The sequence below is a fragment of the Herpailurus yagouaroundi genome, unplaced genomic scaffold (genome assembly GCF_014898765.1).
Source record: "Herpailurus yagouaroundi ecotype Mexico unplaced genomic scaffold, PumYag 97672, whole genome shotgun sequence".
NCBI classification, from domain to species: Eukaryota; Metazoa; Chordata; class Mammalia; order Carnivora; family Felidae; genus Herpailurus; species Herpailurus yagouaroundi.
Window position 1 is genome coordinate 318 of NW_024421446.1, and position 17,952 is coordinate 18,269.

Here is a 17,952-nt window from a genome sequence, read left to right on the forward strand (position 1 = left end):
CCTAAAACAAAGAAAATTCTAGGCCCAGATACATCTACCACTAAATTCTTACAAATCTTTGAGGGACACATTTTCCTTTAGCCCCTGAACTTTTATAAAGTATAATGAGAAAAAGGATCCTTTCTGATTATTTAAGAAATAGTAATATTTTCATAAAGTAGATTAAGAATTTATATTGTATCATTTAGCTATTTGTGTCAACCAAAACCACAGCCATATTTAAACAGGACAGTTCACAGGAAAAGGAAATATAAATGGGTCAAGTAGATACCCAACCTTCTTCTTAAGTGAAAATGCAAAGTTCCACTGGGATTAATAACAGACTGGCAAGAACCAAAATGTTTGGGAACAATGTTTATACAGATTGAAGGAAATAGGCAATCTCATACATGGTTGGTGATGTGGCATCATGCATGGCATAATTCTTATAGAAATCAATTTGCCAGTTATCTATCAAGAATAAAAATGTATAAATTTTCTGGCCTAGTAATTCCAATTTAAAATTTTATCTTCGAGTTAACTCACTCATGTGCAATATGACCTATGTATAACGTTATTAAATGCAGCATTACGTATAATGGCAAAATATTGTGAAGAATTAAAATGTTTGTCATTAGGGACTATTAAAATATATTATGGTACATCCATACAATGAAAATTTATGCAGTTATGAAAAAAAATCAAGAAAACCTTTAAGTACTGATATGGGACAATCTCAAAAATATGTTAAGTGGAAAAGACAAGTTGAAGAACAGTGTGCACTGCAGAGAATGATCTATGAAAAATATCTCCAGAAAGATATCTGAGAAACAGACAACACTACAGGGAGAACTGGGTACTAAAAAAAGGGAAGGAGACTTTTCACTGTACATCATTCTGGTTTTTGAATTTTGAATCAAGTGAATGTTACATGTTCTGGTGAAAAAAAAATTTTCTTAGGAGATAAAATTTTGAAATAAAAACAAACATTCCAGCAGAAATACAAAATTCTTTTAGGTAAAACTCAAATTAGCAAGTGTTACATCTCTTTCATTGGATGGATAAACTTTTCCACAATCCCACTGAGTCTTTCAGGTTCCATCAGTTTATTTACCAATTCCTGCTCAATAGCCATTAGGGCTAGGCCACTAAGCTTCTCTTGTCCCATGGTATGACATAAATATGTTTTAAGACGAGGCAGTGTAGAAAATGAGTTTTCGGCACTTGAAGTAACTGGCCAAGACAAAGCAATATATAACAGCTTTGATATGCAAGGAATATTATTGTGAAGACCATGCTGGATAAACAAATAGCCAAGGTTGATGAAGTTGATACAATCATAATCTATGACAAAGTTAAGCTTTGCATATTGCCGATAAAATCTAAGTTCTGGGATGATGTCTGAATCAAGTTTATAAAATTCTTGGACATGTTTGGCTGTTGCTTCATTTAACGGTTCATTCCATTTAAATAGTAGTTCTGAAATTTGCTTCATTTTGCAATAATCAAACTCTGAAAAACATAATTTTAAATTATTTAATATAGTGTCCAATCCTTGGTAATAAATATTAATTTTATATTGTTCTTCTGTTGAGGTAGGAAAAAAAGTACTATCTGAATTGCCAAGATCTATTGTTTTCTGAATTTTTCTTCTTTTCTGAAAAGAAGGTCTTTCAACTTCAAAACTTTTACTGGTTATTTTTTGACATATTTCCTCTGTTCCATCCCAGATAGTTTTGAAATAGACGTCATTTCTTTCAGATGATAAACATTCCAAAATTGCTTCTATTTTTGAAGACAATGAAAAAATATCTATGGTTTCACTCTGAAGCTCTTTGGAAAGAATTCCTGTAACACTTAACACTCGATAAAGAAATTTCAAACAAAAGATAAATTCAAATTTGGAAACCAATGTTAACAAATCACTCAATTCATCAGCCAAACTTGTATTTGAAGAATGGCTTGCTACAAATTCCAGTGTTTCAATAATCTCTGGAAGACCCTCGATCACTGATAGTAACATACGATCATGGGCTGTCCAACATGATTGTGATGTATGTTTCTTGCATGTTTTGTTTTGAGTTAGTTTACAAGTATTTTGAAAATGTGCAGACATTTCCCCAGACATATGAATAGTGTTGAACAAAGAGCTGAGAGTATTTAGAGTAATTCGGAGTTCTTTTACTTCTTTACAAAACCTAATTACTGCTAAATCCAAAAAATGGGCATAACAATGTATGTACAAAGCTCTTGGCTCTTCTTTCTTGAATTCTGCTGCAACTTTATTAAATTTTCCCCTCAAATTCATGGTACTATCATAGGCCTGGCCGCATATTTTACTCAAATCAACTCCAATTTGCTGCAGGTAAGTTTTGATAGTTCTATGTAAGTTAGTCCCAGTCATCTCTTCAACATCTATGAAACCCAAGAATCTTTCTTTTATTAAGACAGCCTTTGACATTTTTTGTGGGTATCTTACACAAATGGAAAGCTGTTCTTTGGTGGCACTATCAGTTGTCTCATCACATATTATTGAAAAAGCTGGGGAGACATTGATTTCATTCACAATATCTTGCAGTATTTCAGTCTTTATTATTTCAATAATATCATTTTGAATTTGTGTACTATTATAGAAGTCAACTTGTGAATTCAGAAGTCGGAATACTTCCTCTCCTTTATCTTTTGCTCTGATTTCTAACAATTCTAAAAAATTGCCTTTATTCACAGTTGAAATCGACTGATCATTTCCCCTTAATGATAAACTCTGCTTCCCAAGAAATAAAATATTTTCAATTATAAGCTTTAGGTACTTTTTATTTCCTTCCATCTGTTTTGAATGAATAGATAAATTATCATTGACAGCTTCATCACAAAACTGGGATTCCCTCCAAAACTGCAATGACTTCAAATGCATTTCACTTTTTTCATGCTTTCTGAATTTTTCCAGAGTCTTTTTCCAATTAGAAATTCCTTGGGCTGCTAATGATTCTCCTCCACAACTAAAATTTTTTTGGCAGAACAACTGGCATGAGTAACAGAATGTCACATCCTTTTTAATACTGCTTTTCAAATGCTGGAAATTTGAACACCAAGATTTCTTAATACTTCGTGATTTATCTTTAACTTTTAGTACTTTGGATGTAAATTTTGGATGACATAGTCCATCACTTATTTTCACAGATTTCATATTGTATGTAGCATCTTGGTTTGACACTTGATCTTTCTGTACTTCTACACTGGAGCCAACTGCATTCTGACTGGATATTGATGAAGATGGTGAAAGGCTTGGCTGTTCAACACTATTATTAGCAACACCAGTACTTGATTCACTGGGTAAACTCTTAGAAATGTTTGGGAGAAAAAAACAAAAACATTTGTTTGAATAGTTATCAAATGATTAAAATATCAAACATATCTATTCTAATAACACAAGAAAATGAATAGGTACGTTGCAACATGAGCTCCACTAGGGGGAAACACTAACAATTATTTATAATGTAAAGTTGTGATCTAGATTCAACACTAAATGTTCAAAGAATCTTGGGGTGCGTGGGTGGCTCAGTTGGTTAAGTGTCTGACTCTTGGTTTTGGCTCAGGTCATGATCTCATGGTTCGTGAGCTGGAGCCCCCTGTTGAGCCCCTCTTCAGCATAGAGCCTGCTTGGGATTCCCTCTCCCTCACAGTCTGCCCCTCCCCTGCTTGCTTATGCATGCTCTCTCTCTCCCTCAAAATTAAAAAAAAAAAATGTTCAAATAATCTTTTGGTATGTAATTGTAATAAAAATAATTTTTATTGCTCATAGGACTATAGTATTGAAAAAGGTAATAAAGAACCCAAAGGAAAAACTATGACTAATAATACTTATGTTTAAATATTCTTAATAATTTCAAGTCAGACCTGAGACTTGGGAAATTGAATATGAATACCAAAAGATGTTTATTGCTCAACTTTTTTGAGTTCTAGGATGAAAACAGGAATGAATGTGGTCATATATATGTATATATATGAATTGTGTATATATACACACAAATATACTTAAAGAAAATACAGCATCAAAAAATATTAGGAACAAAACTTACATCTACAATGACATTTGCTGTTACTGAAGAAACTGTATCTGCTAAAATAAAATAGAGTATCATCAATTCAAGATCTTATACTATAATCTACAAAATAGCATCATAAACCACAATTGCTTATTTCGTATCAGACAACAAAAACAAACTTAGAATAGGGGCGCCTGGATGGCTCAGTTGGTTAAGCGTCTAACTTTGGCTCAGGTAATGATCTCACGGCTCGTGGGTTTGAACCCTGCATTGGGCTCTGTGCTGACAGCTCAGAGCCTGGAGCCTGCTTTGGAATCTGTGTCTCCATCTTTCTCTGTCCCTCCCCTGCTCGTGCTCTCACTCTGTCTCTCTCTCTCAAAAATAAACAAACATTAAAAAAACTTAAAACAACAACAACAAACAAACTTAGAATAGATAGATTCATCAAGGATGGGAAAACAGTGTATATGTCAAATATCTTTATTATCAATTTTACCTTGTGAGACATCAGAGTTCATGATGGGTAGGGAGACATGAGTATCTGCCAGTGACACTATATTGCTTATAATTGGAGTTGTATCTTTCTTTGGAGAAAAGAGTCCCGTTGAAGCATCATGTACCATGGAAACATTTACTGATAAAAATAAGAAGATTTCTCAAAAACCAGGCAGAATCAATCAGAAAGCATTATTTAATAACAAGTTATTTCAACAAACAATGGAAATATCTAATAGCTTAAGGTATTGCTGGATATGAAGTAAGGCTAAGGAATAGGTAGGTTCTTTAGGATAACACATTAATAACCTTAAACTGATAATTTACATTTTCTATTATTTTGTATATTTTATCTTTGCATACAATTTCTTAGTTCTTTATACACCATTTGCTTGAAATTTCAAGCAAATCTTTACATGAAATTACCCACAAAGAAGAGAAAAGAGATTCCTATAGAATCTCCTAATGGGTATCATTTCTAACACCTCCAAGATTCTTAACCCTCAACATGAATGGAGCTAGACTGGTTTCTAAGCTAACAGTGCAGAGATTTCCATCATAAGCCAGTTTACATGATGTATAAGCCCCAGGAAAATCATTCACTTTATTATCTATGTAAATAGCACCAATGGTTCTATAGGAGGCTCTCTGATGGAATACAAAGTTGGCTCTGGGTTACTTAGTGCTTTTCTACTAGTGAACTTCAAACTATTTCCAACTAGCTCTACTTCCTGTAAAAAATGTAACTAACTACTAGCCTTGCTTTTACAAAGCAGGGTTGAGTACAAAATTCTATATTCTAATACAACGATTTTCATAAATAAATATTAAGTCTCTGGTGGTGAAGTAGATTTTCTTTTACATAAAACTACTGGAAACTTTTTTTTGCAACAAGTTTTGCATTGTTTTGATTTTTAAGTCAAAAACTTAACCTTGAGATAAATCAAGGTTATAAATTAAAGGAAAGCAGTAATATTCTTCAATAGTTTCTAATTCTCTGATAACTGCTAAATAAACATTACCTGTAGAAGATTCCATCTTAGCTTTATTGTAAGCAGAGAAACAATTAATAGAACAGAAAAGGTCTGTCTTCCCCAAGTCATTGGTGGTCTCAATCATTTCATCTGAGGGCTTCAATGATTTGCAAAGAACAGATGTAAGTGTTTTGGCTGGTTTCTGTTTAGAGATTAAAGTAATATTCATATTCCCGGTATATGATATATATTGTTAACAAGCAAAACATATCCACCATTACTGCTATTAGCTGAAATATAATAAGTAATGATGATGAAGCCCTGTTTTACACTTTCCTAAAAGCCAGGAAAAAAAGGCACTACGGATTACAATGACTAAAATGAGGGAAATAGATCAATCCAAAATATAACTATTTGTGTTATGTCTCAGATATATATTAGTTGCAGCAGTAATATATACGCAAGCAATGAAGAAGGAGGTCACAGAAAATGTTCCTCAATCCAGGCAATCAAAGCCAACGGGATACATAAATAAAAGCCTTAAAATTATATCTCTTTTCTCAATTCCACTTTGGATATAAACTCAGGGAAGCCTTTTATTTGTGCTAAGGAGGAGCCAGAAAAGGGTGCTTTATTAAGTTATAACATGCTGTGAGAATTACTGTTTTTCTAGGCTAACTTCATAGTAAAAATTGCAAGCATATTATGAGAAGGCAGCACATAAGCAGTAAGATGTATAGAATACAGTGCATTCAGTAAGTGTACAAAGGTAAAGGATATAAACTGAGGTTCACCATCTATTGTTTCTACTGAGAGAGGAATCCTCATTCCTGGACTATGGCAATGGTGAAAAAGAACTGCTTTGGGGGACATAAAGTGCAAAGACAATTGAAAATATATAGGTTTTCTTCTGTGAAAGAACAGGATATTGGCAAAGGAATAATGAAACAAAAAACAGAGTCTAACTTTGAAAATTCTTTTACCCTTTATTAGTATGACTTTTTATACTGAGACACCCCTAACAATTCATCAATATTTAACATCAAGTAATAATAGTACTATGTATCATCTGTAGTTAGTTAATTATTCATATGGGAAAAGTAATAATTAATTTACTCTATTAAGAAGATGTGGGGGGAAAACAATGTGGTCAAAGTATATTTATATAAAACAATCCACTTAAAAAAAAGTCACCCCATTTTTAGATTCATAGATTTGAACAATTGTCTAAATCTTTTTTTTTTTTAATTTACATCCAGGTTAGTTAGCATATAGTGCAATAATGATTTCATGAGTAGACTCCAGTGATTCACCCCGTATGTGTAACACCTAGCACTCATCCCAACAAGTGTCTTCTTTAATGCTCCCTTACCCATTAAGCCCATCCCCCCACCCACAACCCCCCCAGCAACCCTCAGTTTGTTATCTGTATTTAAGAGTCTCTTATGTTTTGTCCCCGTTTTTATATTATTTTTGCTTGTCTAATTCTGTATTACACTTAACTAACAATATGGATTTTCTCCATTATCACTATTACAATAATATCTTATATGCAGGGTGTAGTGTTAAATGGTGCTTTTTAAACTCCTTTACCCAAATCAGCCCTACCCCATCACATAGGCTGAGTAACTAGGTACTCAAAACAGGCTCTTAAAAACAGGACAAAGCCTATTTATTGAGTGTGACTGATAAAGAATGAAAAGATGGAATGACATTTCTTGCCTTCAGAAGGCTCCCATGCCTTCCATTCTCCCATTTCTGGTCCAAAGGCAAGATACTTTCATGGTGTGGACATTCTGCCATAGATAAAAGGTGGCTCATAAATGACCTATTTGAATTGTTCAGACTTGCTGAGAATCCCATCTTCAATTGCTTATTTTTAAGGAAGAATTTACATAGATAGGGAGTTGGGTCTCAAAGCATCATCTGAATAAGCAAGACAACAGTCCCACCTCATGACAGGGGCTCAAACCACTAATTGTGTTAATCTCATTTAGTCCACCAAAGTAGAACGAGCTTCTCTGCTCTCAGAACCAACCACCAAAGAAATAGAAGATTATTTCTCACAGATTCAGATAAACCTGTGACATTCTTGATTCATTTTAACCTTGCTTAGGGTTTAGGAAAACAGAATTAAAAACACCTTTGTGGTTGAGTCTTACTGACCAGTAGGCTATTGTTATTTTTGCTATCTCTAATCTCAGTTTATAAACAAGCTTCTATCTGTGTGGCTTTTTTTCAAGGCAGATGATCATCCTGAGATATTTTAGGAAAATCTCCATACAGCATTTATCATGAATTGCTATGTAAGAGGAACTGTCAGAAGTCTTTCATTTCATCTCCTTCAATGTGTTGCCAACTGAAACTATTCCCAATGGTACTAAAATCTAATCCCCACATTTTCCTGAAGTGGAACCACTCACAAGCAAACTAATGGAAGGAACTCAATCTTGGATTTTTCATTTAGTCCCATGCAAATTCCAGTGGAGTGGTCCTTATGCAACAGGTCTTTATTTTTACCTGCTTATATGCTGTCATACCCTTTGAACTAATAAAGTAATGGGACTGGCCTTTCATTGGAAGTATATGCAACAGACTAGACAGTGTGATCGTAAGCTCTACAGTTCTCACAACAGATCACAGGAGGCTGTTCAAGTGAGAGTGAAGAACAGGCATTACTACAAAGACAGTGTTTCACATTCTGATATTTTACTTCATACTGAATCTAGGATTTAAAAGAATTCACTAAAAATGCTAATATTTAAGCAAAATAATCAGAATCCCTAAAGTTTAAAAAAAAATTGCAACTTACAACAGTAGTCTTCTGACACATGCTGCACTTGGTTAAAATGTTATTAGTACATATGGCAACAAATGCTTTTCTTTTTTCTTCATATGATGAAAGACAAGACTGGCTGCAAAAATTTTTGCTAGAGTCATCCAGCTGGACACTGATCACATCCTTTAGATTTAAAATGTCTCTGAAAATAAAAACAAGAGCACTATTAAACACTTTTATAAGTTAAAGCACACTCTCAAGTAACCCTCTCCCGTTCCACCTACTTGAGTGTGCAGCAGCAGTAATAGCCTTGAAATAAGAAAACCTTTGGTATTTAGTTCTAGGACTTACATTCAGTAGTGATGGATAAGTCATTTATACTCTCAAATGTTAATTCCCTCATCTATAAAGTAGGGACTATAAATTTTTTTGTAGTATTTTTTTTTTTTTTGAGAGAGAGAGCGAGAGCATGAGCTGCAGAGGGGCAGAGAGAGAGAGGGAGAGACAGAATCTGAAGCAGGCTCCAGGCTCTGAGCTGTCAGCGCAGAGCCGGAAGCGGGGCTTGAACTCACGAACCATGAGATCATGACCTGAGCCCAAGTTAGATGCTTAACTGAGCCACCCAGGTGCCCCTAAAGTAGGGACTACAAAGCACATCTGAGAGCGTAGTTTTGAGGACTACCTAGTCTGTATTAGTTAGTGCTAGTCATAACAAAATGATGAGAAATCACATATTCATTCCTCACCAAATTTGGAATCTACAAAATATATCAAAGTACAGTCTACAAAATTCCAGAGATCCTCCAGAGACTTTCAAGGGGTTCACAAATCAAAACTATTTTCATATTAAAATGTTATTTGTCTTTCTCGTTGTGTTAACATTTCAAGTGATGGTGTAAAATCAACAATGGGCCACTGCAATTCCACTCCTAGATATGCACCCCAAAGAAGTGAAGGAGTATTCAAAAAAGGATAGACACATGCATGTTTCTAACAGCACTATTTCAAATAGGTAAAAGATGGTGCCACGCTGGCTCCATCAGTAGAGCATGTGATCTCTGGATTGTGGGTTCAAGCCCCACGTTGGGCCTGGAGTTTATGTAAAAAAAAAAAAAAAAAAAGCTAAAAGATGGAAACAGCCCAAATGTTCACCAATGAATGAATGGATGAACAAATTGTGATATATCCATACAGTGGAATATTATTCAGCTGTAAAAAAAGAACGAAGTACTGATATACATGCTATAACATGGATAAACCTTGAAAACCTTATGCTAAAAGCCAGACACAAAGAGTCATATGTTGTATGATTCCATTAATATGAAATATCCAGAAAAGATAAATCCCCAGCAAGAAGACAGACTGGTAGAGACAGAACATTTTACTTTGGAGAACATAAATATTTTGGAATTAGACACCCTGAGTATACTAAACATTACTGCAATGTCTTTTTGTTATGTGAATTTCACCTTAATAAGCTGGGAGGGAAAAAAAATGCTGGATAAAAACGTTTGCCAGAGCCTTAGGCAAATTAAGGCACTTGTACCAAAATGTCCTAGTATTTGTTATTCACTGCCATACATTCACTGTAAAAATCAATTTACTTTATTAAACTTCACCCTTGACAACCTCTTTTCAGTATTCTGTGATGAAATGGGACACAGGCATAAAGATCTTCCACTGCACACTAAAGTATGATGGCCGCCTCAAAGAATATCTCATGTGGGAATGTTAACAGTTACAACCTAAGGTAGCTACTTTTTTTGTGGAACATATTTTCACTTGAAAGAACAAACTATTATCCAGAAGTGAGTATCTGGTAAATATTTTCTCAAAAATGAATAAAGTAAGACTGTAACTTCAAGATAAACTGGCAGTATTCATTGCCAATGATAAAATTTGAGCTTTCATTGAAAATTAGAATTTTCAGAGGTGCCTGGATGGCTCAGGTAAGTGTCCGACTTCAGCTCAGGTCATGATCTCATGGTTTGTGAGTTTGAGCCCTGTGTCAGGCTCTGTGCTGACAACTCAGAGCCTGGAGCCTGCTTCAGATTCTGTGTCTCCCTCTCTCCCTGCCTTTCCCCCTTTCACGCTCTCTCAAGATAAATTTAAAAAAAAAAATTGAAAAAAAGAAAAATTAGAATTTTGGGGGTGTCTGGGTGGTACGGTTAAGCCATTGACTAAGCAAGTCAGTTAAGCATCGGACTCTTGGTTTCAGCTCAGGTCATGATCTCAACAGTTTCGTGAGTTTGAGCCCCATATCAGACTGTATGGTGACAGTGTGGAGCCTGCTTGGGAGTCTCTCTGCCCCTCCCCCACTCGTGCTGTCTCGCTCTCAAAATAAATAAATAAGCTGAAAAAAAAGAAAATTAGAATTTTGGAAAATCTGCCACCTCCAATTTGATTGCTTCCCAATAGTTAAACTTTCCTGATGAGATTAGTAGTGATGATGAGGATTATTTTTGGGGGTGGTGATTTTTTTTTTTTTTTTTTTTTAGCAAATGTGATTTTTGAAATATTGCATAAAGAAATATGTTAACATTTAGAAGATCTGCATAACTCAGTGAACCATTATTTTCCAAATTATTATACCAGGTAACAAAAATCATTCATTTATGGGTAAAAAAAACATTCAAAGTACAGACAGACCAATGATTGTAACCTAACAAGACCAATGAATTTTAACCAAACAGTACAAAAAAATTTTGATATGGTTTCAGATTCTACATTCCAAATAACCTTTAGCAATACTTGGGTGGAGTGTCACAGAAGAGCACCACAAAATCTAAAAGGCTATTAAAACACTCTTCCCTTTTCCAATTACATATTTGTAGGATCAGTTTTTTTTCACACTTCAGCTAAAACATTTTCCAATGAACTGAATACAAAGGCAGATATGAAAACTCAGCCAGACATTAAAGTGGTTTGCAAAATAAAATCATGCTTACTAAATTTTTCTTAACATTTCTTCTCATCAAATTAAAAAACATATATGGCTAGTTTTCATTAAAAAATATTATTTATGTAGGGGCATCTGGGGGGCTCAGTCAATTGGGTGTCTGAATGTTGATTTTGGCTCAGGTCATGATCCCAGGGTTGTGGGACTGAGCCCGTCAGGCTCTATGCTCAGCATGGACCCTGCTTCAGATTCTCTCTGCCCCTCTCTCTCTAAAATGAATTTTAAAAAATATTATTTATGTCAACATGCACTGAGTTATTATTTTTAAATGACTGCTTTTAAATAATGAGCTTAAAAATTTCTCCATTTTAATTTCTAACACAGTATATATTAGTAGATATAATCTATGAACTAAAGCTCTCTGTCTCTTCAATAATTTTTAAGAGTGTAAAGGGGTCCAGGGACCAGAATGTTTGAGGACTGCCAAGATATCTGGCTACTTAGAACCTTCAGAATATCAATTATTCAGTGTAATAATTATCCAGATGAAATACTCCTGAAATCAGCACTATTTTAACACTTCAATATTTACAAATTTTTAGTGTATTATGATCTTTCTGCCTCTTAAACAAATGGTACCAAAAATAACAGGTTCATTTCATGATCCCCAATCAGTCATTTTACTGGTTTAAGATACAGTTCTAAATGCAGTATCTGAGTTGTGCTATCCTTGTATTTCATTTGACAAAAATTCTTCTAGGTTTCACTGTGTGCCAGCTAGTGTTTAGGCATTAGGAATATAAACAGGAGTATGATCTGGTTCCTAATCTCAAGAGGTTCACAGTCTAACTGGGGCAATATCAATTTTTTAAAACATTAATGCTATGATTAATATTGTGGGAATTATGAACACTACTGAAACACAGACCATGGAACAACTACTCCGAGTGGTTGGGAGTTAGGAAGAGAGGACGGAATGGTGTGCGAATAGACAAAAGGTAAAGATTTGGAGGCAGACCTTTAAGACAGAAATTAGCCAGATAGAAAGGGAGGCAGAAGAAACTGCATCAGCAGAAGCATGAAGTCTGAAAACGCTTACTGGTTTTTACTGCTACCAGTATACCAGATTGCTGGTTTCTAATCTACTAAGGCCTTATACATAAAAAATAAAAAAATGAATTTTCTTAAAAGTGCCTACAATTAGCTTAAACTAACTCTTAAGCATCGGACTGAACAACTTTCCTATATATATAAGTATTACAGCATTAGTGCACAGGGATATTCTGAACTCTGTTGGTTGCTTTCAGGATCTCTGGTTGGTTCCACCTGGGATACTAAGGTGCAGAAACAACAGTTCTTCAAAAGAAGTCTTCTCTAACATAATTTAAAATGTCATTTTCAAAGCTAACTTTCATTTGGTTCATAAAACAGAATAAAGATTCCAATAACTCAAAACAGATTTTAAATCCCTGCTATAAAAGAAACTTCAACAAGGACTGATAATTAGCTAAAACTTGAGAACTACGTATTAATGCAAGATGCTAATAAATGTGAAGGAAAAAAAATTTCAAAACAAGCACAGGTTACTCTGAAAAATGGATGGACTCTCCTAGCCTAAGCACTACCACCTTTCCACCAACGTATACAATAGTATTTTGCATCAAAAAAAATTCTGTATTCCAAAGAAAGTAAAACTTGTTTCTTGTTTTTGCTCATACTGGATTTCTCTGCCTTAGAGAACTTACTGTATCTTTCCTGTTTCAGCCTTTTCAATCTACCTGGGAGATGTGCTGAAGATGTATAATGGGCCAAAATAGTAACATGATACCTTAACTTCTGAGGGCCTCAGTTTCCTCAAAACCAAAAGAAAATGTTTGGACTGGATGATCTCTAAGGTCCCTTCCAGTTTTATGTTTCTGCAGAGAAAGAAAGCAGACTGAAGAAAAGTGCGTTACAGCCCTTAGCAAAAAAGAAAAAAGACACAGTATTGAAGGGCTGAAAAAGCACAAGAGAAAGGTCAGTTTCAGGGTCTAAGACTTGCAGCAAAGGGTTAACACCAAAGTGCCAGCCAAACAAGGAGCTGAAGCAACCAATAAAAAGGATTTGTAAGTTTGTTAAGAGAGTAGTAATAGTAATAATTAACATTTACTGAGTTCTTATTACATACCAGTATTGTTCTATCACTTAAATCTATTATTTAATGCTCATAATTCTTATGTACATTGAATTAAACAGATGGGAATACTAAGACAGAAGTTCTCAGTGCTTTTCAAACTTTAGCATTATATACGTATCATCTGGGGACAAAAGCATTTCTGATTCAGTGGGTCTGGGTGAGACCTGAGATTCTGTGGTTTTATTTAACAAGTTCCCAGATGATACTAATACAGCTGCTGTAAGTTACAAAATATAACTATAGATGGAGAAAGCAAGATTCAAATTATGGCAATCTGATTCCAAAATAAGACATCTGAAAGGAATTTATTGTATTTACAAACAAAACTGGTGATCTATGTGTTTTCTTCATTCTGAAACAAAAACATTTAAAATTTAGCAATAGCATTTCATGAGCGTTAACAAACCAGAATATTATGATAGGAGTCTCAAAGCACACTGATCTACATATCAGGGTAGAGTTCAAAGTTCTGGACATTTTCCACTAATTCATTATGAAATTAGTACTACTTCCTTTCTCTGCATGTAAATTGCCTTACATATGTAAAAATTAAAAAAAAAAAGTTAGCAATAAAGACCCCGACAGTAGCTCACAGAAATCTTGAAAAGATATCTACCTATTTATGTTTACCTGTGACTATTCGATTTTGCAAAAGAATCAAATAACTTCATTACAAGACAAACATTATATAATTTTATACCTTGGAAGATCCAAGTAAACTGTTATATGATTAATGTGTTAGTGCATCCTATACAGTTAAATGATAAAATAGAATGGGCATATAATAATCCCACTTATAGAGAATTTCAACTAGAAAGAAAAGTAAATTTCAGAAGTCACACTATTTAAAGTTGAAGAGAACTAGAACTCCCTATGTTTTAATTTGTTCAAATCTCTCAATAAAAAAAACTATTTCTGAAGAATCTAATAAAGGAAGTGAAAGCAGAAGCAGCTTCTTTTCACTAAATCAAGGTGATACTACTTCAGAAAAAATGAAAATGTAGGTAATTACAACCAAGACTGATCGAGCTCTATGTAGGGGAAATAAAAGTGGGCATAATTTAGAATTATATACTTTGAGCAGTTTGAACAAGTTTTCTTGGGAAGAGCTGGTGAACTGGCAGATGAAATGTATTCAGTGATGCAAAACGTGGAGCAGAAGAGCTGAGTAGACCCCTTCCTCTGATAAGCAGTTTGCCCCTTCTGAAGAATTTTTTTACAACCAGAACAGGAAACCTGAATAGCTGTGGTTGAAACTGAAGGAAGCATTTTATTCATGCCAGATGATGTCAGAGAAAGCTGAATGCTTGTAGTCAACTGTGGAGCTATAAACACAAAACAGGAAGGAAGAAAATTAGTATTTACATAAAATTAAGTATGCATTCTTTCATTTTCATTTAGAGGTTACTTCTCCTGGACGTGAAACCCAAAACAAACAATGCACACTATTCAAACATATTCTAAAAAAGCAGAATAAATTGGCTATTACATTTAGAATAAAGTGATTCTATTACCACTGTCTGAAAATGTAGTGTTTATTTTCAGTTCATTCTCCTGAGTTTTGGGCTGCTGGGCTTGACAATACTCCTAAAAAAAGAGATGAAAATAATGAATACACTGTGTATAAAACCAGCAGTTATTCAATAGAAAATGATAAATTATGTTTAAGTCTGTTCAGTGAATTGTATAATTAAACTGAACCATAGTACATAGGTGAACACTCTCCTTTTGGTGACCTTTGACTGACAACACCAATAAATCACATTATGTGTAATCATAACTAGATGTGACTTCAATAGTTTTTGTTCACACAGCCCTTCAGGAGCTATTACAAACAGAGGAGACACACTCAATAATGACATCTATTTTCCATCCTTGTTCCAGTCATTAATAGCTAACTGTTTTCATAAAGACCATCAACACAAAAGTTGTTGGACTGGCCTAAGTAAGTCTTACAGAGGAGGATGTTTCAGAGCAGCAGACAAGCTATCTAAATGTGATTTATGTGTTTGAATGTCCATAGACTGAAGAAGCAACAGATACTTCCTAGATGGACAACATTCCCCAGTGACACCAAGTCAATGAGAGTCATATCCTTACTTGATACTGACTTACTTTAGGCTATTTCTAAACTGAATATTAGAAATAAATTAAAACTGGGGCGCCTGGGTGGTTAAGTCGGTTGAGCGTCCGACTTCAGCTCAGGTCATGATCTCACAGTTCTTAAGTTCAAGCCCCGCATTGGGCTTTGTGCTGATGGCTCAGAGCCTGGAGCCTGCTTCGGATTCTGTGTCTCCCTCCCTCTCTGCCCCTCCCCCCATTGTGCTCTGTCTCTGTCTCTCAAAAATAAACAAATGTAAAAAAAAAAAAAAAAGTTTTAATAAAAAAAAGAAAGAAATTAAAATTGAATTTACTTTTTATTTCATCAGAAATTTCAGCTGGTTCATATATAAACATTCTAAGGAAAATTTGGCCCTACTACAGAATACTCACAGCTTGAATCAGTTTGTCACTTATAGGTTTTTTAGGATATATCTAAAAAAGTTTAAGAATAAACATGAAACTAATTTGGGTAAGATAATTACAAAAAAAATACAAAATTCTAAGGATTAAAAATGTACTAATTCTACTACTTCAATTGAGTCAGTAGCATAAAAACATACAATTAGTTACTCGTATGGTTTCTAGTTAATAAAAATGAAAAGAAAAATGTGTTACCCTTAGCTAGGCCCATAATATCCTAGGCAATCCTTGTATCAATCCAAAAACCCAATTCCAACCATCTATTCTTCTCTCAAATCATATTCTTGCATATAGTTGTGATGGCACTTGACACAATATACTTTATATGATTTGACCAACTACTTTAGGGAAGATAAAGATTTAAGATTCTCTTTTCTTTTTTAAGTTTATTTACTTTGAGAGAGAGAGAACACATACATGTATGTATGAGAGTGAGGAGAGGAGCAGAGAACAAGGGTGAGAGAGAATCCCAACATGTGGGGCTCAAACTCACAGTGAGATCATAACCTGAGCCAAAATCAAGAGTTGGAAGCTTAACTGGCTGAGTCACCCAGGTGCCCCAAGATTTAAGATTTTAAACCCATAGGGGCGCCGGGGTGGCTCAGTCCGTTGAGTGTCCGACTTTAGCTCAGGTCATGATCTCACAGCTCATGAGTTTGAGCCCCATGTCGGACTCTGTACTGAGCTCAAAGCCTGGAGCTTGCTTTGGATTCTGTGTCTCCCTCTCTCTCTACCCGTAACCCACTTGCATTCTGTCTCTGTCTCTCTCAAAAATAAACATTAAAAAAAAATTATAAAGAAGATATTTTTAAAAAAACAAAAAAAGAAAGAAAAAGAAAGATTTTAAACCCATAAGCCAGCATCTGCATAACTGGAATGTACACTTAAACGCTGTTCTAGAAAAAAGAAAATAAAGTAGAATACTTACCTGTGCATTGTCAGGTTCTGTCTTAATTTCATCCAGCTGCCCCAGTTGTGGTGCCACTGCTTTGTCACATTCGCTATCTATCGGTGATTCTTTCATCTTAGTATCTGATGCAAAGGAATCCACTAGTTCCAAACTAATGAATTTCTTCTTGGGGAATAGTATCCAGGTTCCTAAAATAAAATATGAATTAATGGAGAGCCTGATTTTAAAATTAGTCCTTTTAAATATGGTAGGTTCCTGGAAACACAAAAGGTCTTTAGACAGCTTGGACTCAAGGTTCCTTCACAGTACCAACACTGGCTTTCTTCCCTTCATTCATTCACTATTCCCCAATATAGCTTTGCTGTATTATTTTCTGGTAGACATATCTATGCTTTCTTCTGGGTCTAGTCTTCTCCACTTCTATTCCCCCAGGCCTGACTATAGCATAAACCACCAAACTCACAAGTTTACTTTTAACTTATTAAATAGTCTTAGGAGGGGCGCCTGGGTGGCTCAGTCGTTTAAGTGAATGACTTCAGCTCAGGTCATGATCTCACAGTCCGTGAGTTCGAGCTCCGCGTCAGGCTCTGTGCTGACTGCTCAGAGCCTGGAGCCTGTTTCGGATTCTGTATCTCCCTCTCTCTCTGACCCTCCCCCATTCATGCTCTGTCTCAAAAATAAATAAACGTTAAAAAAATTAAAATAAATAGTCTTAGAAAATGTAAAGCCTTCTGTCCAAGGTTAATCCAAATACCTGTACTCACTACCTCTCCCCCAACACTGCCTTCCTATAGAGCCAGTTATTATCTGTATTTTCAACTCTACTTCCCCTCCTTATTGGTTCTTCACATATAAACATTCAAATACATTCAAGGATCCAACTTTTAAATTCTTTTTAATGTTTATTTTTGAGAGTGAGAGACATAGAGCGTGAGCACAGGAGGGGCAGAGAAAGAGGGAGACAAAGAATCCGAAGCAGGTTCCAGGTTCTGAGCTGTCAGTATAGAAGGATCCAACTTTTTTTTTAAAAAAAAAAATTTTTTTTCAACGTTTATTTATTTTTGGGATAGAAAGAGACAGAGCATGAACGGGGGAGGGGCAGAGAGAGAGGGAGACACAGAATCGGAAACAGGCTCCAGGCTCTGAGCCATCAGCCCAGAGCCTGACGCGG

The 17,952-nt window shown here is 35.0% G+C and overlaps 1 protein-coding gene across 1 annotated transcript; it reads right to left on the reverse strand.

Annotated features, from left to right (window-relative positions):
* Positions 1-339: 339 nt before the first annotated feature.
* Positions 340-17,324, reverse strand: LOC121026419 (zinc finger MYM-type protein 1-like). Its single transcript, XM_040469280.1, is given in 10 exon segments — positions 340-3,319; positions 4,059-4,096; positions 4,522-4,659; positions 5,543-5,696; positions 8,015-8,096; positions 8,098-8,219; positions 8,307-8,475; positions 14,424-14,673; positions 14,863-14,935; positions 16,800-17,324. Coding segments are annotated over 10 exon segments (3,423 nt in total). The 5' UTR covers positions 16,896-17,324; the 3' UTR covers positions 340-1,018.
* Between the last annotated feature and the right edge of the window lie 628 nt (positions 17,325-17,952).